The 20,455-nt window shown below is 37.0% G+C and overlaps 1 protein-coding gene across 4 annotated transcripts in view; it reads right to left on the bottom strand.

The window, feature by feature from the left end:
• Positions 1–20,455, bottom strand: part of CTNND2 (catenin delta 2) — a 640,896-nt gene that overhangs the window by 8,571 nt on the left and 611,870 nt on the right. For 3 of the 4 annotated variants that reach the window (XM_063162733.1, XM_063162763.1, XM_063162744.1), the window contains exons 19-21: positions 19,773–19,898; positions 4,890–5,016; positions 731–862 (exon numbers count right to left, since the gene is read on the bottom strand). In XM_063162733.1, the coding sequence (XP_063018803.1) occupies positions 731–862; positions 4,890–5,016; positions 19,773–19,898 (385 nt within the window). The remainder of the gene's footprint in view (positions 1–730; positions 863–4,889; positions 5,017–19,772; positions 19,899–20,455) is intronic. The other variant, XM_063162752.1, reaches the window with a different exon arrangement.

The following is a 20,455-nucleotide window of genomic DNA, read 5'->3' as shown; positions in this document are numbered from 1 at the left end:
AGGCAGCATTTGGAGGAGACCGTGATGCTTGGTGCTGTATAAATGTGACAAAAAGTTCAATAACGGTTATTTCAGCCCCATGATGGTGCAATAGTGATGGAAACCAACATGTGTTTTGCAAGAGAATTCATGAAGAGGTACAGTGCCGGGAAAAACACTCAAGATTTCCTAATTACTGAAATGGTAAGAGATTAATGAGCTCACTGGGGAAGAGAGGCCTTCAGAGAAACCTGCAACAGATGCTACAACATACACAGAAGTTACTGTGTTTAAATCAGCCCCACTAGGAAAGTAACATGGATAAACTTTACAAAGAGCTGCAAACTTCCTATGAATACTGACATACAAAATAAGGTAACTCATCCTGGAGAGCATTCCCTGCAAAAGACAGATGTTAGGGATCACTGCACATGCTCAAATATACCAGTTAATTCAAAGTGATCAACCAACTTCCTCCTGAAATGAAAACAAATGTAAAATTGAAAAAGACACGCAAGATTTGATTTAGAGCCTTTCTTCTGTGAAGAACCATGGTGTTCACAAATCATTTTCACATAGTCTTGTATTCATTCAAATATATCTTCAGTTGTATTTCTCAAGGTGGCTAAAACTTGGGAATTAATGAAAGCAGGTTGACCCTTTTCCACAGTGCAGCAAGCCCAGGCAATCCTATAAAATCAGTGTTCTATCACAGCTGATTTATATATATGCTATGCAAGCAAAATCTCACCTGTCATGGTGTCTTTCCTAGAAGTGTGTTCTCCCTTGCTTCCATGGTAAGTGGCGTTAGTTCCAGTTGATTCATAGTCTGTTTTTCTTTCTTTTAGGCTGATCATTTCCCGAGGTGAGGCTGGGGCACTTGCTAGATAACAAAAATGGATTTTTTCTTTTTTTAATCATACATGACTGAAAGTAGGGTTTAACTCTTGAGTAAGCACTCCTGTAAAGTTTACATCTGTTAGTTTTCTAACATGAAGCTGATTGAAGAAACACTACCACATTATGGAGGAAAAGAAGAGATGCTGTTATTTCAAGGACAAGGCAAATGTATTTATTGGACAATCAACTGCAAACATAATTTTATTTATACATGTTAAATTTCTTTTTACTTACATCCAACATCTAAGACGATTGCTATTAAAGAAAAAAAAAGTTCAACAATATTTTTTTTCTCCTTTTGCTTTTCAGTTTCTTTAACTTGTCAAAACTTTCTGGTTATGGGCACTTCCATTTTTCCCTCAAAAGGGTTACTTTATTTCCATTGAAAAGACTTAACTTTCAACTGTGTGGGAAAAACCCTTATAAAACTACCTTCTTCCCTTTTCTCTTGAAAGTAAATAAATTAAATTATTTGAATGGAAAAGGGAAGAAAAGAACGCCTTTTTCATCCTAGAAGACAGATATCAAAGAATGCCTAGCAGTTAAAGGTAACTCAAATAATTTCTCTGTCTTTAAATAGCTATATGTGTCAATAACTGCCATTAAAGCAACAACTGCTACATTAAGCTATTTTTATAAAAACTAAAGGCTTCATCACCTATACTCAAGGTACAGCTAAAAGGAGGAAAGCACAGGTAGCACAAAAGAGAACTGGGCTTTGTACTCAAGTCTCACACACTGGAGAATGTGGAAGTGATCACTGTCACTGATCATGAAGCCTTAGAGCTTGCAATGCTTAGGTAAAGGAGAAAAGCAAAGGAAAAAAATAATGGCTTTCAAGTGAACTGACTTCAATATATTTAGGTACTGGTTAATAAAGTGCACTTTCCCTGTTGTAGGGGCAGGAGGAGCACGGGGTGAGTGGCAGAGCTCCCCAGAGCCTCGTAAGGGCACAGTGGCACAAACATTACTAAAGTACTGGTGCTTGCCCCTGCACACTTCCCTGCCTCCATCCAGGTATTTGCTATGTAAAAAGAAGCTCAAAAACAGTAACAATCCCTTTGCTCATAAACAAAGAAAAGAAAAAAAATTGAAAATGTAATACAAACTCTTTGTGAAGACTGACCTTGAGGCATATCTTCCAGCATCTCTAAACTATGTTACATTTTTTAGTTGAGCAACAGTGAAGTACTTGCACTCAACTATGGAGTAGGGAAGCACAAGTGATGTTGAATTCTGCTTTGATTGGTTTTGTTGGCTCTGGCCTCTGAATTTACAGAGCAAATGCAGGACAGATGTTCTTTCTTATGAAGCCATTAGAATTGGGGATTGCTTTTAAACTGTTTGCCAATAGTGATGTAAATCTAAAGCTGATAATCCAGCAGATATAAAGAAACATGACGTTAAACCACCAAATCAGCTAATGGCAGCTTGAGTCTAATGGGGAGAGGGCCAGAATGCAAACCTTGAAAAAGCTGCTAGTAGAGAGACACATTTTGTTTCACATACTCTGGTAATGGTTATAAACACTGGTGTTTTGAACAAAATTGACTGATACAGATAAAATCATCTGTCTCTGTTCCCTGTGGGAATTTCCTCGCTCCTCCCATGAGAGGAAAACTACTTTCTGGAAAGCATTAAAATGCAGAATCAACCCTCTTTCAGAGCTTTTACTGGAAGCAAAGATGAAGAGTCTGGTTGATATTAGACCGAAAATTGATATAATGTTTTTCTGCTCTAATTCTTAAAGGACACAGAAAAGTCTTTTATCACCCAGTCCTAGGGATGGATGGGATGGTGTGAGTTCATTTACTTCAACTCTTTACCCCAAGGTAGGATCCAGCATACCAACATAATTCTTGACAGATTTTAATCTGGAACTAAAGATCTCTAATGACAGAGATCACATAACTGCTCCAAGCACTCTGTTCCAGTGCTTTCTTTCTACACTGCTAGGAAATGTCTAGCCTGACTCCTTGCTGCTCATTATTTCCATTTGTCTGCTATGAAAGCAGAAAAAGTTCACACCATTCCTCTTCATGGCTGGCTGTTACATGCTTGAAGACTTGGTGTGTACCTCTTCCCATTGACTCCTTCTCATGTCTCTTTTACCTGAGTTAAACAATTTCAGTCCTTTCAGTATATTCTCATACCCTAATTTTTCCACCTTCCAATTCATGTGTGCAACTGACAAAAATTGCCAGATAATTTCTAAAGAACTTTAGAAATTAGGAACGTCACCTAGTCAGACATTCTCCTTATAGCTTATTTTTAAAGGACTGGTTAATTTTTTCCCTTTGAACATTACCTCAAATTTCTCAGGATCACTCTGAATTTCAATAATGCCCACCAAAGAACATGAGTGTCTCCCAGGTTTACGTCACCCACAAAGTTAATAGGTAACTTTTGCAAATTACTAAAACCACTGAAGGGTACTGGACCCAAGCTAGGCTCTAAGCACAGCATTCTGCCATTTTGGCAATAAACAATACCCTTTCCTTGTGAATGGTTTTCAGTAAGTTTTTTATTTACCACATAGGATGTTTTCTGAACTGTTGGCTAGCTTGCCTTAGGCTTTTCCATACAAATGTTGTGTGAAAGAGTCTTACTGATCATAGGATATTGTACTTACTGACTTTTCTTTCTGCAAATTCTTGTAGCAGGAATTCAGATGGATTTAATAAGAGAAATTGGTATTGAATCGATGGTTGAATTTGATATGGATACTACCAGACATACAGCAACTTATGTTATTATGTAGAAATAGATACTCCTAGAACTAAGTAATATCTTATGTTCCTACTACCTTTGAGCTATTCAGGTTCTGATTATTTGTTCCAGCAATTTTCTAGACTGACATTGAGCTGACTGGTATGTAATGACATGGGCTCTTCTTCCTTCAGAAACAGCCACTATTATTTGTGCTTTTCCAGTCTTATGATAACTGAGGATGGCAGTAAAATTTCATCCAAAATTTAGAGTAACAGAAGTGAGAAGATGGCTCTGGCAAGAGAAAGAACTAAGATCTCAGGGCCAGACATTTCAAGTACCTTGCACATACAGTCAAGATGAGCTCTTTATGGACTTGTGTAAGGGCAGATTTTCAAAACAGAGTAGCAGCTTTTGCTGTACTTCTGGCTACATTTTCACATCTCCTCAATTGTTGCTCTGCAGGACTAAGATACAGCTTCTAGATAATTAACAAAACAATTTTCTTGAAAAAAACCTATAGCATGATGGTAATAATAAGTTTGGCAATTTTAATCCTAAACCCTTTGTGTACCTATGGAATGACAGCATTTGACTGAACAAGCAGCAGAAAGGCCACTGAAAGACTGTCAGTGCACTCTGCTTATCTTGAAAATTTTTCACTGGGAATGGTTTTATCTAATGAAGGTATGTTTTACCTTAGAGTATAGTGAGGGAAAGATTACCCGATTTCTAGATAGAAAAATTAATTTGCACTATGGCATTAGTGGAGATACTTACATTAGTTCATTGTGCAGATCATATAAAATTGATAATAGCTGGTGTAAATATACTATCAATGTTAGGAAGATGTGTAGACAAATTTATGGAACTTACATTTGTTTATGTATACATACATACCCAGAATAAAAGCTGACAAAAAAAGTAATGTGGGTCTTTAAAATTCTGCTAAGTATGCAAAATGGTCATAAACCACATAGTGGCTTTCATGACTAGCAAAGTGAGCAACAGAATTTCCTGGTGGTACCAATGGATGCCATTGCCCTGGGATCTAAACAGGTAATCCTCATCAAGAAAACATTTTGGGAGAATTTATGACAAAATGTTATGGAAAAATCTTTTTTCTGTAAAACTTTACGAGATGCTAATGAAAAAAAATTAAATCCTGTTTTGACCTAATAATTTGGTGACAGTAAAGAATACACTTTGTGCCCTTTCCCCAGAGTGAACAACAATCCAGATGTTAGGGAAAATGACGGTGATGGATTTTTACCTGTGCCTTTGCCTGGGCCTGGCCTTACCTGAGCGGTTGTTGGGAGACATGCGCACGGGAGAGATGGAGGGCGTGCGGGATGAGGAGTACGGTCTTTGCCGATCCCTTTCTATTGTTGAAGATGAGGCTACAAAGTGATACTGTGACCATCCATCCTGCAACACCAAGAAGGGTGACAATGGTCAGTGAAAACGCCACACGGCTCCCTGCTTTAAGCAGAGTGTTCTTCTCTGGTGTTTTCACTATGGATACACTGGTAGGCTGCTGTCTTCTTCCTGCCACTGGGTGGTAAGTGTAGTTAGTGGTACAGGATAGGATGTGCTGACTGTGCTGACACAGCAAGATTGAAAATAAATGGAGAAAGTTCTATAAAATGACAAACCTCAGAATGACTCAAATTATTAACACTGTTTTAGGATATTTGTTTAATAGTTCTGCCTTTTTTTCCAAACCTAAATTTTCACATTGCAAGCAGCATTGGCTTGAAATATTTTTGTTTGTTTGCTTGTTGCTTGAAACATTTCATTCTGGCTTGAAATATTTTTCATTTTTATGGAGTTTTGGAATAAGAAGATTGGGAAGTTCCAGGATTATCAGTCCTCTTTTTCTCTCATGCTTGCATATGAGAGAAAAAGAATCAATGCATTTTGTTCCAGCTTTGATCAAGGCATATAGAATGAAATTATATTCCTTCTATTTAAAACTGTGTTCATGGTGATGTATTAAAAAACTGCAACAAAGTAATGGAAATACTAAAAACAGCTAGTTCAAAAATAAAAAAGGAAATGGTTTATTCCTGCTCCATAACATAGTGCAATAAACCAAAATAATGTACTTCACATTTTTAAAAACGTATTATGTATAGTCTGAAACTATCATGAGAGCATAAACTGATTTCTGGTAGTGTTCTTATTAAATGACAGTATTTCATTTAATTATTCATTTAGTATTTCATCTGCCTTCAGTATTGATAGATTGCAACTGTCTTTATTAGTTCTTAATGTTAAATCTAAATCAGTAACACTGAGATTTTCAGTCTCACACAGTTTTAAAAATGCCCACTTTCTGTTGGACTCGGGAAATCGAGTCACGCACCAGGCATGGTGCTAAACACAAGTTTTGCAACAAAATGCTTAAAGAAATAAACACAATAAACATTACCAAAAACCAGCTGGAATTTTCCTCTTGCTCACAGAAGAATAATTCATGGTTGGGGTAGTAAAGACTATTCTCATCCCCTAACTCAGCTATTCCACGCATCCAGCAATGAATCCCACACATCCAACAATGAATCCCACACATCCAGCAAAATGTCTTTGCTCAAGGTATCTGACTTTGTTCCATCCACAGAAACTATGGGCACCTGGCTCTCAGAAGAGAAGATGGGTTGAAAATCCCCTTTCCAGGAGACTCTTAGAAAAGAGGACTCATCAAGACTGACACAGCAGGAGGAAAGAAGATACACTTCTTGTAGAGGAAAATTTTATAAACAACTTAGGACAGCCAGAGGTCACACCTAACTATGGGTGCTGAATGACTGTATTCCTCATGTAATGCATTTGTACTAACAGGGGTGCATCTCAGCTGCAATTTCAAAGACAAAAATGAGCAAGAATGAAATCTGGCCTATGGCATTTACAGTACAGTCAGGACTTTCCCTGGAGTCAGCAGTGACTGTTTGTCCTCTATTGCTCCTGTTTAAGACACGTCACTGAACTGCACCTCATATTTAATCACAGTCATATAAGAAAATATAAGGGAGAAATCTTGTTAATTAATAAAAATTAGTAAGAGTAACTTGAAAAAAGAAATACTTGATCTTTAATACAACTTCTTCAAACGAAAATTTTCTATATACAACATTTCCAATCTATATCCCATCTCCAAAAAGAAGCTTCTACACAAACCACATCCTCCAAGCTAGAGGGAGGGTTCATGATAACGGAAGAAAAAAAATCTGTGAAGCCCTAACTTCTTAAAGCAAACTGGAAATTACTATACATGATATGTATATATATATAAAAAACATGTATTTTAAAGAAGACATAATAGTTTATAGTTAAAGCTGTAAGTCCATTAATCTTATCCAAGTTATTGGATAGTTAAGTCCAATAATCTTATCCAAGACTTCAAGTAACACATATAGCCTTATTTTTTTGTCTCTGGTTGACAGTAACTTGTGCATTCATTTCTTTATTATGAAACTGAAGGAGCAAACATGTAAGAAGCCTATGTCTTTATCCTGATGAAGAAAAATTGTTCTTCTTTCTCCTTCTCTGGGGTTAAGAATTTCTTACAAGAAAGGTGACTATATCTCATGTTGTTGCAGTTTTCTACAAAAGAATTTATTTCTGTTAAAAAAAAAATTCTTTTAAACAGAAGGAAGAAAGGGAAGCGATGAAGAGGACAGAGTTCAGATCTGACAAAAGGAAAAGGGATGTACTCACTATTCATTACTCTCTGCCTGCAAAAGAAGAGACATCAACCATGCTTACATAGAGCAAGGTAGAAATGTTTCCAGTTTTGTGGATTTGCATACATCCATGGCCAAGTATACTCTCCTTTTGCACTCTTGTTTCCCTCAAGTAAAACCTTCGCATATTGTTCAGGGAAAAGTGACAAGAGTCTTTCCCGAAGTCTTTCTTACTGTTTCGTATTCCATTGGTGTTGTATCCATTAATACCTGCAGCCTGTTTCTGAAAGGAAGCGGATGAAATAAATCCCTGACACCTGCACCGTCCCACGGACTCTGCAGGAACAGCACATGGCACTGGTTTGGCTGTGCAGGATATCAACAGGTGCTTTGTCAATGCTGCTTCCTCAGACACAGCCCTGTGAGGTGCCTGAGCAGCAAGGAGAGCTGCTTGGATGCTGGCACCAGCAGTCTTTTTCTGCAGCGGAGTTTTTCCCTTCTTCTCTTCCCTGCAAATTTTCATTTTTCTCTCTGGTGACAATAGTGCTTATAATGAGGCCTTTAAATAAATTCTGCTACAAACTCCCAAGCTGGCAAGCCAAATCAGCTCAATAAGACAAGTGAGGCAAACAATAAACTCTAAGGCAAGTTTTGTACTGACTTAGCATTGCCTTTGACTAAACAAGGCACACACCTATCACTGTATGATGACTTCCATGGTGTTTTTCCACAGACTGCAGGCAGCTCCCAGACCTCACAGTATTTCAAAACCCTAATACTTTCAAGTTATTTATCCTTAGCTCTCTTCTGGAGCAAGCAACAAGCTTCTTTCCTTGAAAACATAAACAGTTTGTAACAAATTTATTAAAACTATACCATTAATGATTCCAAAAGCTATTAGTTTTAAATATTGAAACTAATTTTTAAGAGCCTAAAGGGGGTATTTTCAATTTAATGGCTAGATAAATACCACCTGACATGATGGCTGCTTTCATTATTTTGTTTCAGGTCTACTGCCTGTAATGAAATTTAATTAAATTGACTTGGATACTTAAAGGTACAGTATACAGCAGTGTCCTGAAGAGAAGAAAGCTAACTCAAGAGCAAAGTATGTGAGGCTGAATTTAAGAAACCAATTTACTAGCCACAAATGTGATCTAGGAGAGGAAGAGGAAGACAAAAGGATGTGACAAATTGGAAAGCAATTCAATGCAATTCTGTTACAGAATGGATGTATTTTTTAAATGCAATGTTAAATGTATTTTGTTACATTAATTAATAGGTGACAACTGCACAGTACAGGAGGACAGAGAACAAACAGAGTACAGAAATATCACTATACATCCTTCCAAAACATCTTCTACTGGGCATTTGTCTATATTTTGACTATACTGAATATATCCATTGTACTATTGTATCAATTATACTTTATAAATTCCAAATGCTAAAGCTTGTTTGGTAGTGACATGTTTCTGACAACATCCTCTTGGACAAGCTGCAGGATTAAAACTGGGAAGGGAGTTGGATGATCGTTATAGAAAATGAAAGTGATATTGTAGTCTCTCAGTACACCTTTTACTGGGCTTATGGGGTGAACAGGTTCTTTATCTCCCTGCTCAACTTTCAGTCATTTTGAAAATAAATCATTTTCATCAGGCCCATGTGAAAATAATTATTTTGCCAGGATGACTAATCTTATTGCACCAAACACCTATTGCATGTGTCTCATGAAAATATAATTTTCTTTCTCTTTCTTTCTTTCTTTCTTTCTTTCTTTCTTTCTTTCTTTCTTTCTTTCTTTCTTTCTTTCTTTCTTTCTTTCTTTCTTTCTTTCTTTCTTTCTTTCTTTCTTTCTTTCTTTCTTTCTTTCTTTCTTTCTTTCTTTCTTTCTTTCTTTCTTTCTTTCTTTCTTTCTTTCTTTCTTTCTTTCTTTCTTTCTTTCTTTCTTTCTTTCTTTCCTTCCTTCCTTCCTTCCTTCCTTCCTTCCTTCCTTCCTTCCTTCCTTCCTTCCTTCCTTCCTTCCTTCCTTCCTTCCTTCCTTCCTTCCTTCCTTCCTTCCTTCCTTCCTTCCTTCCTTCCTTCCTTCCTTCCTTCCTTCCTTCCTTCCTTCCTTCCTTCCTTCCTTCCTTCCTTCCTTCCTTTTCTCTTTGTGTTTAAAATGTAAGGACAAAATGGGAATCAGATTTCTATTGTGTTTGCAAGAATTTCAAATCTTCAGAAGTCACTGGTAGGGGAGTCTGATTTGAGGAGAAGATTTGTGGAGGTGGATGATATCAGACACACCATTTTCTCTCTTGTAGTACAGTAACATTGTGAAGACTGAATTAAATTAAGTTCTGATGGGAACTGACAACATGGTGACTCAACAGTTCCCAACAGGAACAAGGAAAGTCCAGGAGTCAGGAAGGGTACGGTGCCTAACCTGGACACCACACAGCATGCACTCAGAGAGAAATCCCACAACAGTCCATGTGCCAATAGTCATGCAGCAAAAGTGAAAACAAGCCCTATCTTCTGACTGATCAACTTCTATAGGAAGACACTGCCTTGAAAAGCACTGAGTGCTCTAGAAGAACTGTACGAGGTATGATGGCTGTGTGATGGCTCAGTATCTTTCAGTGTTGAAGAGCACAGCCTGCTCTGACTCCTGGCCATAGGTGTTTGAACATTGTCAGGAATAGAGAAGAACAACTTCCTGTAAATGGGAAATTTCTAGTAGAGAAAAAAAAAATTAAAATGAAGCAAAAAATCCCATAAAAAAACAGCTAAAGCCTGAAAAACTATAGATAATGTTGTGTCCTACCTTCCTGAAATTTACAACCTTGCCAGCGTGCTACTTCTTGCTTCAGGTCTGATCCTCTGGTAACCTAATTTAATAGACATTTTACAGACAACTTGAAGCACATAGAACCAGACTTGCTTCATCATCCTACTTCCTTATCCATAACTCAGCTTTTCACTGGTTCCAGGATATTAATTGAAGTAATAACTGCTCTCGTAATGGTTATAAGCTGAAGAAATGTGAAGTTTTATTAGATAACCTCTTGCAGGTATCAGTAACTAGAAACCCACTGTGATGTTAGGAGTAGGTGACACAGCAACAAGGCAAGGTGCCTGTAAGTGTGTAACTGAGGATCTACTCACTGAAACTCAGCCAGACACTGCTCTGAGTGCTGCTTCCTTCACCAGCCACAGCAGCACTGTCAGGTTCAATGAAACCTTCCAACTGCTGTGCACCAGTGTGACGCCGTCTACAGCAAAGGATAAATCTGATGTGAATTAAGTCAAGGCTCATCACACTTACATAGGTCTGGGCAATTCCTCAGCGGGAATTTGCTGTCACAACTCTAATAGGACAAAGCAGAAATTACAACTGGATCAAATAATCTAGATACATTGCCATCTGAAAATTATGTGTATGACTTGACTGTGGTGAGAAATCTGAAATGGTCACAAAGTTGGGGTAATCCACATAAATATCTCATGGAGCTCTCACATGGGATTTTCGAAATAATAAAATTTTACGATCACCAACAACCACCCTTACTTATTAGGATTTACAATCTGGAATCATATTATTTTGTTTTAATAAAAGAAAAAGAATAAATACATTTCCCAATGTTTCTCAAAAAAATACCAAGCCAGCCCCGTGGCAGCAAGGGAAGAAGCTAACTAGTCCCCACCAACAGAACCTGTGCACCACTGGAGGGGTGACAAGGAAATGTGAGCTGCTGAGGAAGAGATGGTTATTCAACTGCTCTCTTAAAAAAGCCCCTGCCTTTGTACTTGAAGAGTATTGCCTTTGGAAGAGAGATTTCAACTAAATTCTTACAGCTACAAAAACTCTAGAAACACTCCTGAAAAAAAAAAACCCAACTAGTTTTATATAAACTATATAATTTAAACCCAATGTTTTTTTTTTAAATTTTTAATTTGAATTTACAAATTCAAATTGAATTTACACTGTCAAATCCTATGAACAGTAAATGACTCCTCAAAGTATTGTTTTTTTCTGGATTTGCTTGTGTAGTTTCCAGAAAAGAATTCCTGGGCATTGATCTGCTTTACTATGTATTATGAATAAACATAGTTTTACTGCCAGAAGTTACTCTACAATTCTAATGAGTATTACCATGTTTATTCCTAGGATTTTATCTTTTGCTTCTGAAGAGGTAAATGAAAATATGCTGCTCAAGACAAGAGTAGGGATTGAGCCTAGAAGGTCCTGGAGTTCTCCCAGTTCACATGTCCATTTGGCTTAAATCCTTTATTCTGGAGCAATTTCAATGGCTTCAGAAGGGCTGCTGACTCCAAATGTCATGTTTCTCCTCCTCTCCCAAGGAGTTATGAGCCAAGCACCCAAAATCAACAGACCCAAAGTGAAGACATGCATCACTGAAGCTCATCTTAATTTGAAGATTTTAGTATTTGTGCTTGTAGTCTCATTCCACAGCTTATGGAAGCCAGAAGATTATTTTTAGAAGAGAAATTATTCAAGTTTCAGGGCTTTAAAAATATTACTTTAATTTGGATAAAAGTTGGTGACAGGATGAGAAGTTAGACAAAGCGGTTAATGGAAAGCACAGCTTGCTTCCCATGCCTTTTCATGATGATGGTGAAGCCAGCTGTTTGCTGGCTGAAGGTCATGCTGGGAGTACCACTCCTGTGTGAGCCTCTGAGGAAGGCCACTCCCTCCTCCTCTGCACAGACCTAACTGGGAGGAGAGGACGGAGACTCTGTTGAGAACCCCGTGGAAGCAGTGCCATCACTTGAGCATTAGCAGCAGGGCCAGGCAGGTGGCAGAGCTCCCCTGGAGCAGCCAGCCCTCCCAGGGACCCTCAGTCCCCTGTGCCAGCGCCACACGCTGGGGCTGCCACGTTGCTCCACAGCTGCTGCAGCTGTGTGACACACACAGTGCTTCTGTCTCCTAGCCGGTGCAGAGGGCTTGACCTCAGTGCTTCTCGTCTTCTCACTCTGAATTTCAGTGTACAAATGGCTTTTACTTACACGCGACCCTTTCTGCAGTCCAGACACAGCACAAGTTCAATGCTTAAGAAGCCGAAAGACAAATAGATATTGAAATACATATTTAGGGCAGCATGAGGCTTAAAGAAGGGCTCCTAGTCAGACAGTCATTAACTGCAGCAAAACTGTCTGGAACTGGCTGAGGATTATTAAGTTTTCTGTAGGCTCTTTGAAGTGACATTTTCAGAATCGGTGGTTAAACTCATTTTTTTTTGAAATGAGATATACACCTCCCAGCCTCCACCTCGGCTTCTCTGAAAGCAACACCATTATTCTCCCACTGTCAGCATTCCACCTCAAAATAATCTATAATATTTTCTCTCCCTGTTTTTCTCTTCCATTGCAGTGCAAGGGATACTATATGCTTCTGAGAGTATCATCCATTTTTTTTCTTTCAAAATACTGCAGATGGCCTTGGTGACTTTTCTCTTTTTTCTAATGCACTTTTTGATGTGCATTGTTATCATCTTCTAATCACAGATCTTGTACCTTAATTTTACACCTCATCCCTTGATTTTAGCTATGAAGAGACACACGATGAGGGAGAGATAAGTGCTAATTACTTGCCAAATCTATTCAAGTGAGAAACAGCAAGGAAACTATCCCCGGTGGTTTTATAAAGTGCAAGTCTTGGATGTTTTAGGCAATCAGTGAGGCATTGCTTTACCTATCCATAATTAATTATTGATTTCCTGTTGTGTGAATTGCAAAGATGACAAGACCTAATCTGATAAATAAAATAGCTGCAAGAAAAGAGAATTGTATGTGAGGCAAAGCATGAAGGACAAGACTTCAGATATGGCAGAGTTCATTATTCATTTTGCTAAGGTTATATGCAGCCAAAAAAAACCCCTTTCAAAACACTGCAATAAAATGAAATAAATTCATTTCTCAAAGCATCACTTTGCCTCTTATATGGGAAAAAAATTGTTTCCATATATTTTAGAAGAAATGAAGGCAGTACTTGGCCTTTCAGCTAGAATTTCTGTTCTTCTATTTTCTCCTGCACAATGTATATAAGCTATAATTTAAATTGTTAGAATCACAAAAGAGCTATTCTTGCTTGCATCTTGTATGTACAAAAAATATGTACAATGATTTTTTATTTGTATTGTAATTTTCATTCCAGTACTGCAATTCCATCTATCTTAACATGTATATGATCTAGAAATGTGAACTGTGGCTCTTGGCCACAAAATTTCAGGAGAGAGACAAGTACTACTTTATGTTCATGGTCAGTTTCTTAAATCTACTGTCCTTCCAAAGGCTAGAAACCAATCAACCTCTTACTCTCACTTTTCATGCATTAAATCATAAAATCAACCACATACAACTCTTCTATTATACCCGTGAGTGTAAAATATGTAAAAAAAAATCATTAGCAAAGTGAAATTTGCACCATTCTCCCTTATGGTAAAGAACATGGTACACTAATGATACTAACTGTGATCAAGAGCCATTAGAAGTTTGTGCTTCTCAAACAGCAGCAGTGCAGCTGAAAACAGACAATCATTTTGTTCAAATGTGGAGCTGTCTGACACAATAGGAATCAGTGCCCCTTCAGAAAACTCACTGGAGGAACTCATGCTGTCCTTGGTTTTAGGTGAGAAGTTTGTGCATAACACACTTGGATCAGAGAGTTAGAGATCCCAGTTATTGCTGTTAACCTGTGTGAGTTTAAGGATATTCTGCTTTGAACATGTAGCTCACCAGCACACATGGACATTAATAATGAGAAATGCACATTGTTTTTTACTGATACCCCTTTAACAGTTTCCAATTCACAAAGTAAGGATTGTTAACTCAAAGAGAAACATTGCTATTGCACCAAAGATTACAACTCTCAATGTAGAGGATCCTCAACTTTCTCTAAAAGCACTCTGTTCAATTAGAAGTAATAAACCAATTCAGAAACTTCCAGTGAAACTTCTCATTTTCTACTTTTTGCAGGAAGAAGTAGCTACAGCTTTTTCATCAAGACAAACTGTATCAGCAACTAAGGAAGTAAAACACGCAGAACAAAGCACACATACTACAAAAGAGACTCCTTTCAAAATATGAAGTTTCTTTCTTTTTTCAAGTCTGAAATGGCAGACATATTTAGGGTATTTTTGAATTTCTTTAGCAGTTCTAGGAAGAGAAGAAGAAAGAAATGAGAAGGACTTCCTAGTAGTTTTTCCCCCATCCATTATTAGATGATGTAGAACATCAAAGAGATGAAAGTAGGATGTTGATGCAGCAGCTTAATATTTCATTGACCTTTGACTGAATAAACATGTACCAGCCATACTGAACACACACTTTTGACCTCCTTGTAGAACCCAGAAGGACGAAGATGGTGATGGTACCAGTACAGCAACACAGCTCAGGGTCCCAAAGACACCCACTGTTCTGCACTGACTATCCCAGCTCAGCCATTTACCTCTGAGACAGAAATATGCTGTGACTGACACAGCAATTAACTGATTTCCCTCCCCTCTGTGCTCCATGAGTGTGCTACTACTGCAAGTAAGAGTTCTAGTGGTCTGATTCACTGTGAGCAGCCATCCAACACCACCCAACAATCCTGCTCAAGTCTGCTGAGAGGAACCGAGTTCCTCACCCATACTCCTAACTGCACATCTACTCTTGATCTGTGCCTGGACCTAGATATGCAAATATTAAGCATATAAGTTAATTAAATATGACATTTTGTTCAGAATGGTAGAAATCATATTCCTTGAATGACTTTTGGAGAAAAATATTGACATCAATTAAAAATAGTTTCTCTTTGCATGTATCTGTAAAACACCTTTGAAACTCTTTAGGAAGATGTCTGGATTTTTTTCAGTGTTGTGCATATGAATCCAGCTAACCATTGTTTTCCATTAACTAATGGAAATTAGTTTTAAAACATTTAATACCTTATTTAAATGGACTAAAAATGCTCCCAGTGCCAAAAGATATGTAGTTAATTTTCTTAGGTCACTATATTAAATTCAAATATTAAAATCCTATTTTATTCTGAGGTACCATACTTTTGAAAAAATATCTGCAGATGTGACCTATGCATAACCTTCTGGATTCTGGATGCCTCCTCATAGCTCTACCCTAAGGATATTTCAGAAACTTCAGTTATACAATTCCCTTCAGAAAGAAAGCTTTAACTTAAAGATACTGACTCCTGGGCTGCATTTTAAATTTTCTTTTCTTCAGAAAAGTTCAAAGGGTGGAGTACTTTGGGGACAGACTTTACACAAGTATGAGATTAAATGTCTCTCTTCTAAATCTGTACTTAGCAACCTTAGAGTGGGCTTCAGGTTTTAAGTGAACAATACCTCATCATTGCCTTATGAATCAGCTAGAGCTTACCATGAGACCCAGCATCAATGCTGAGGATGCTTCAGTGTCACATATATATGGTGCATCCTAGAGGATTGTTCGGATAAACTTTGATTCTTTACTCATTTGTTTAGCACCTCTTGAATCTAGTAGATTTTGAATGAGAATGGTGCTAGCTTCCATGCTCTCCTTAGTGATTATCTGGAAGAATTACTGTGAAATTTGGTTGTTGAATTATTGCTTGCAACAATGCTCAATGCTAGAGGGAAGTACTATCACGCCCTTAGCACCCTCAGGGGAAAAGCAACAGTCAACTGCAGCTGTAGATACTTTCTAAGCACACAATTAGAACCATTAAGGTTTATTTCTTTAACATTCCCAAGGTCACTTTGTTTGGACATAGAATCACAAATCTCCTGAATCAGAAGGGACCCGTCTGTCGCAGACATCTTTTCATGAAAAATCCTTTCCTTAGGATTTTTCTTCCTGAGAAGCTGAGAGGCCTCAGGAACAAAATGTAAACAATGGTTATCTGCTGCTGTGAAATGCAACAGGTGCACCTGTGATTGGCCCATGTTGGATGTTTACAATTAATGGCCAATCACAGCCCAGTTAGCTTGGACTCTGTGTCCAAGACACAAACCTTTGTTATTCATTTCTTTCTAAGCTTAGCTTAGCTAGCCTTCTGAGATGAAACTTTTCTTTCTATTCTTTTTAGTATAGTTATAATATAATATATATATAATAAAATAATAAATCAAGCCTTCTGAAACATGGAGTCAACATTCTTGTCTCTTCCCTCATCTGAAAACTCCTGTGAACACAGTCACACCCATCAGAATCATCAAGTCCAACTCTTGCTCCTGGCACAGGACACCCCAAAGGTCACACCCTGTGGCTGAGAGCATTGTCCAAACCCTTCTTGAACTCTGCAGGCTGGTGCTGTGACCACTCCCCTGGGGAGCCTGTTCCAGTGCCCAGCCACCCTCTGGGTGAACAACCTTTGCACAATATCCAACCTGTGGGTATTGTGGGCACCATAATTAAAGGCAGTGTCCTCTAAATCTACCCTGTGGTTGCCTTCAAGTTTTACATCAACACAGCCCGTTTGTGTATACATGTACATGTATGTGCAGAGAGGTATTTACCACCGAACACCCAGTACGTTGTCCAACAGACACACAAGTATTTGCAAAAAAAAAAAAAAAACAATTAGTTTTGCTCTAATTCTGCTCAGTTGTCATACCTGATTTTTTAAAAATATCTCATTTATTATTGAAATAGTACAAGTAAGGGCAGGCCTGTTTTCATGAAAAATGATGGCTGGTATTGAATTTTCAGTTCAGCCCAGACTATCTTAGATTGCTGTTAATATTTTCAATATCATCATAGACATGGAAAATGTTTTAGAGAGAAACATGTATATGCTGAAAGATAATCAAAGGAATGGTAGGTGATACTTCATAGTAAAAAAATCTTTGTTGAGGGCATCACAAAAATTTTGACTATGTAAAATGCAAAATTATTAAAATAAATTATGATTATTAGTATATAGTAAATTATGAAATCCATTAGGATAAAAGAACTGAGAACATCTCCTTGCAACAACTGATGTTGAAACAAATAATTTGATACTTCTCCATGTGTTGCCATTGTGATATAGGTAAGAACATGAATAGTTTGCATTGCAAAATGTTTTTTACCCTCTCCAGGCCATGCAAAGTATATTTTTATAATAGTAATCACTTCCTATCTTTCAAGTACTGTTTGAAATAGTTAATAAACTGAAAATTAGAAGGACTAGAAAAAAAAATTGAGACGATGAAAGGCAAGGAAATCAGAACATATTCACTTGATGCCACTAGTGAAATGATAATTATGAGCATTAAAAGGAAATCAAAACAACATTTAGTTTGACTTAGCATTTTGTAATGTTTTTGTCTTTTTGTAATTGCTCTTCTTAAAAAAGTATCCAAAAGATTTAGAATGGTAGCACAGATAGGTGAAAACAATACATGTTTTGACAAATGATGAAATTTTTCTTTCTCTATTTTTAAAAATTCAGAAGTGGTTTTTACATCACTTTTTTCCTGTGTGAATACTCCTCACCACTTCTGCATAAGCCAAAGAGTTTGCCTCTATATGTCAGTTCATTTTATTTGCACAATTTCCCCTTTTGGATTCATGATTTTTCTCATGATATGTAAATTCCTATTGTGAAGACAAATAGGGTGCTATTCAAGCAGGCAATTGGCAATCAAAAAGTCAGAAATGTTAAAATTTTCTTGCCAAAGGTTTGAATGATTCTTAAAAAAACAATCCCTGGGAAGCTTTATGCAATCAAAAGAGGAAGTAATTTAAATGGTGAGTTTATATGGTGATGCTGCCTAGGGAAAATTATGTTGAAAAAGTAACATCAAGGTAAAAATGAAATTCTAGACTCTCATATCACTGCTCACTGAAGAGGTTCTCGTGTCTCTAAGAAATAATGTGAAAAGATTATCATATTATTCTTTGCTCTGTAGCAACTACCTGTTATTTGCTGCAGAATACAAAATATACCTTTGCTTTAATGATGAAATTCTTCATCTATTTGCGTGCATTGGGATAGGCAATCCTATCTAACATGAACATTGGAAAGTAATATTCAACATAAAATGTAGAATTAAGAATGCACACACACAAATCAGTAATGCTAACATTTTCTCTAGTAATGAATCCAGTGACAATTTCAGGATTCAGTAATTTGCAATACTGCCAGTTGATAAAAAGCCACATTTAAAATGCTTAACTAAAGGCAAATCACATGTTCCTTAAGAAAGAAAAAACCAAAAGTATACATTTGTAGACTATAACTCTTTTGCTACATTGGTTATAGAATCTCTTTCTACTAAAACTAATCAGATGATAATTTAAAAAGGCCTGAGAGTATTTTACTTTGGCAAAAGATTTTCACATTTCCTTTATTTAAAGTCAAATTAGGACTTTGCCTAGTTCCTAATTAACAAAAGAAAGTACTGTAATATATCAGATGATGAAATGCTGGGTGTTTTAACTATATTCCTGTTAGCTAAAGATGAAAAGGATTTACCCTAACCTTGAAAGATATTTATGTCTGGAATATTTAAATGAGGTCTTCTCTGATGTCTTCTCTTTTCCAGGCAAACTTAGTACAAAAAACCAAAGAGATGAAAGAAATAGCATAGCTACTATGTTCTGTGGGGCCAGGAAAAACACGTAAATTCCAACTTCCTCTAAATATTTTATCAGAGATAATATACAGACATATATGTATGACTGCCTATATACATCTATATATATGTATATATATATAAAAATAAATAAATATATATATATATATATATATATATGTATATGTATACATACATGCATAATGCACAGACATAAACACAATCATTCATGGACTTACTAGGATGTTGTGCAAATGCAGAAGGCGATTTGGTTTTGCCATAATGCCACAAAGTAGTATTTTATTTTGGAAAGAAATATTAAAAAAAAAAAAAAAAGGCCAGTCCAGCTAATTCTCATCTATAATTCTGTCTGAAGGAAACATATATTATCACTTTTAATAAAGATTTTAAAATTAGCATTTTAAGAATCTCATTGACTCTTAGACACACTGATTTTTCTATAAATGTGCCATTTTACCAGTTTACCTGGGATCCCCTTATTGAAACGTTCAGCCATTGCTTTTATTCTTAAGAGATGTTGTTGTGGCAGAAAACAAAGCAATGTGCTTGATAAATTTAAAATGCTGTTGCAACACATTGCTTATCAGCCTCCTTTCTCTTTGGAAGGTTGAGACAATCAGGAAAGAGATCAGAGAAATGCTAGGAGGATTGTCAGGGAACTGGATTTAATGCACTTGTCCCTCTCATTGCTGTGTGCTGTCCTCAGAGAGAGCAGAGCTCTGCACACCTTCCTTGCAGGTACCCTTCTAAGTGAAGTGAGGCACTTTCCATCTAGAACCTACAGGGTTCAGTGAATTACACTGTGCAACTTAAGAACATATTCTCCAGTCAGGCTTTGTTACTTTTGATTCAAAGGTCTCCTGAAGAACAGCTTTGGGTACAAATCTCAGTATGCATGAAACACAACAATTCAAGACTGGTCAGCTGACAGCCAGAATACCTGGGTTGGGGAATAGATTCTGGTTTCTTGGCTCTGGGAGAGAGTATGCTGAGCGTGCCATGACCCAGAGTCGTGGGTTGGTGAAAATCCTCTGTCATCAGTCACACTGAAGCTTGGGGACGCCCACTGCCATAAATCAATCAATCAGTCAATCATTTATTAATCAGGTACTTGCATTTTCATAGTTAATATAAAAATGGGCTCTAGACAATGCCTTCTCTATAATGATACTTTAGTTCATATTACAGAGGGGGGTTTATCTTAAATTAATTCATCCTTTTTCTAAGAGGGTGACATATTAATCTGAAAAGCTTTTGCCAATTGTACAGAAATAAATTAAGCCCTGCTGAAAGATCAGCACTGCAAAGTACATATGCTCATGAATAATCTGAACACATGAATAGTTCCTTCAAGTCAAGCCACTATTTTTGAGGAATTATTATGCTCTGGATTTAGAATTTAGATCTTTAATGTAAGGTTTAAGTTCTGCACAGACCTTTTCACTAGATAAATTTAACCTGAACCAGCTTCCTTTTGGGGGATGTCTGACTGATGATAATAACCTTACCAGAAGAAAATCCAAATGATGTGTCCCAAGTTTACATGATTGGACGTTGTAATTAACATTTTTAAAAGGTGAGTAGATATATTTTATTTAAGAAAAGAATTTAGATTCAAAAGTC

Source organism: Melospiza melodia, chromosome 1 (assembly GCF_035770615.1).
Source record: "Melospiza melodia melodia isolate bMelMel2 chromosome 1, bMelMel2.pri, whole genome shotgun sequence".
In the NCBI taxonomy this organism is placed as follows: Eukaryota; Metazoa; Chordata; class Aves; order Passeriformes; family Passerellidae; genus Melospiza; species Melospiza melodia.
Note: the sequence above shows the minus strand (reverse complement) of the source record. Positions and strands in the feature narration are given on the sequence as shown.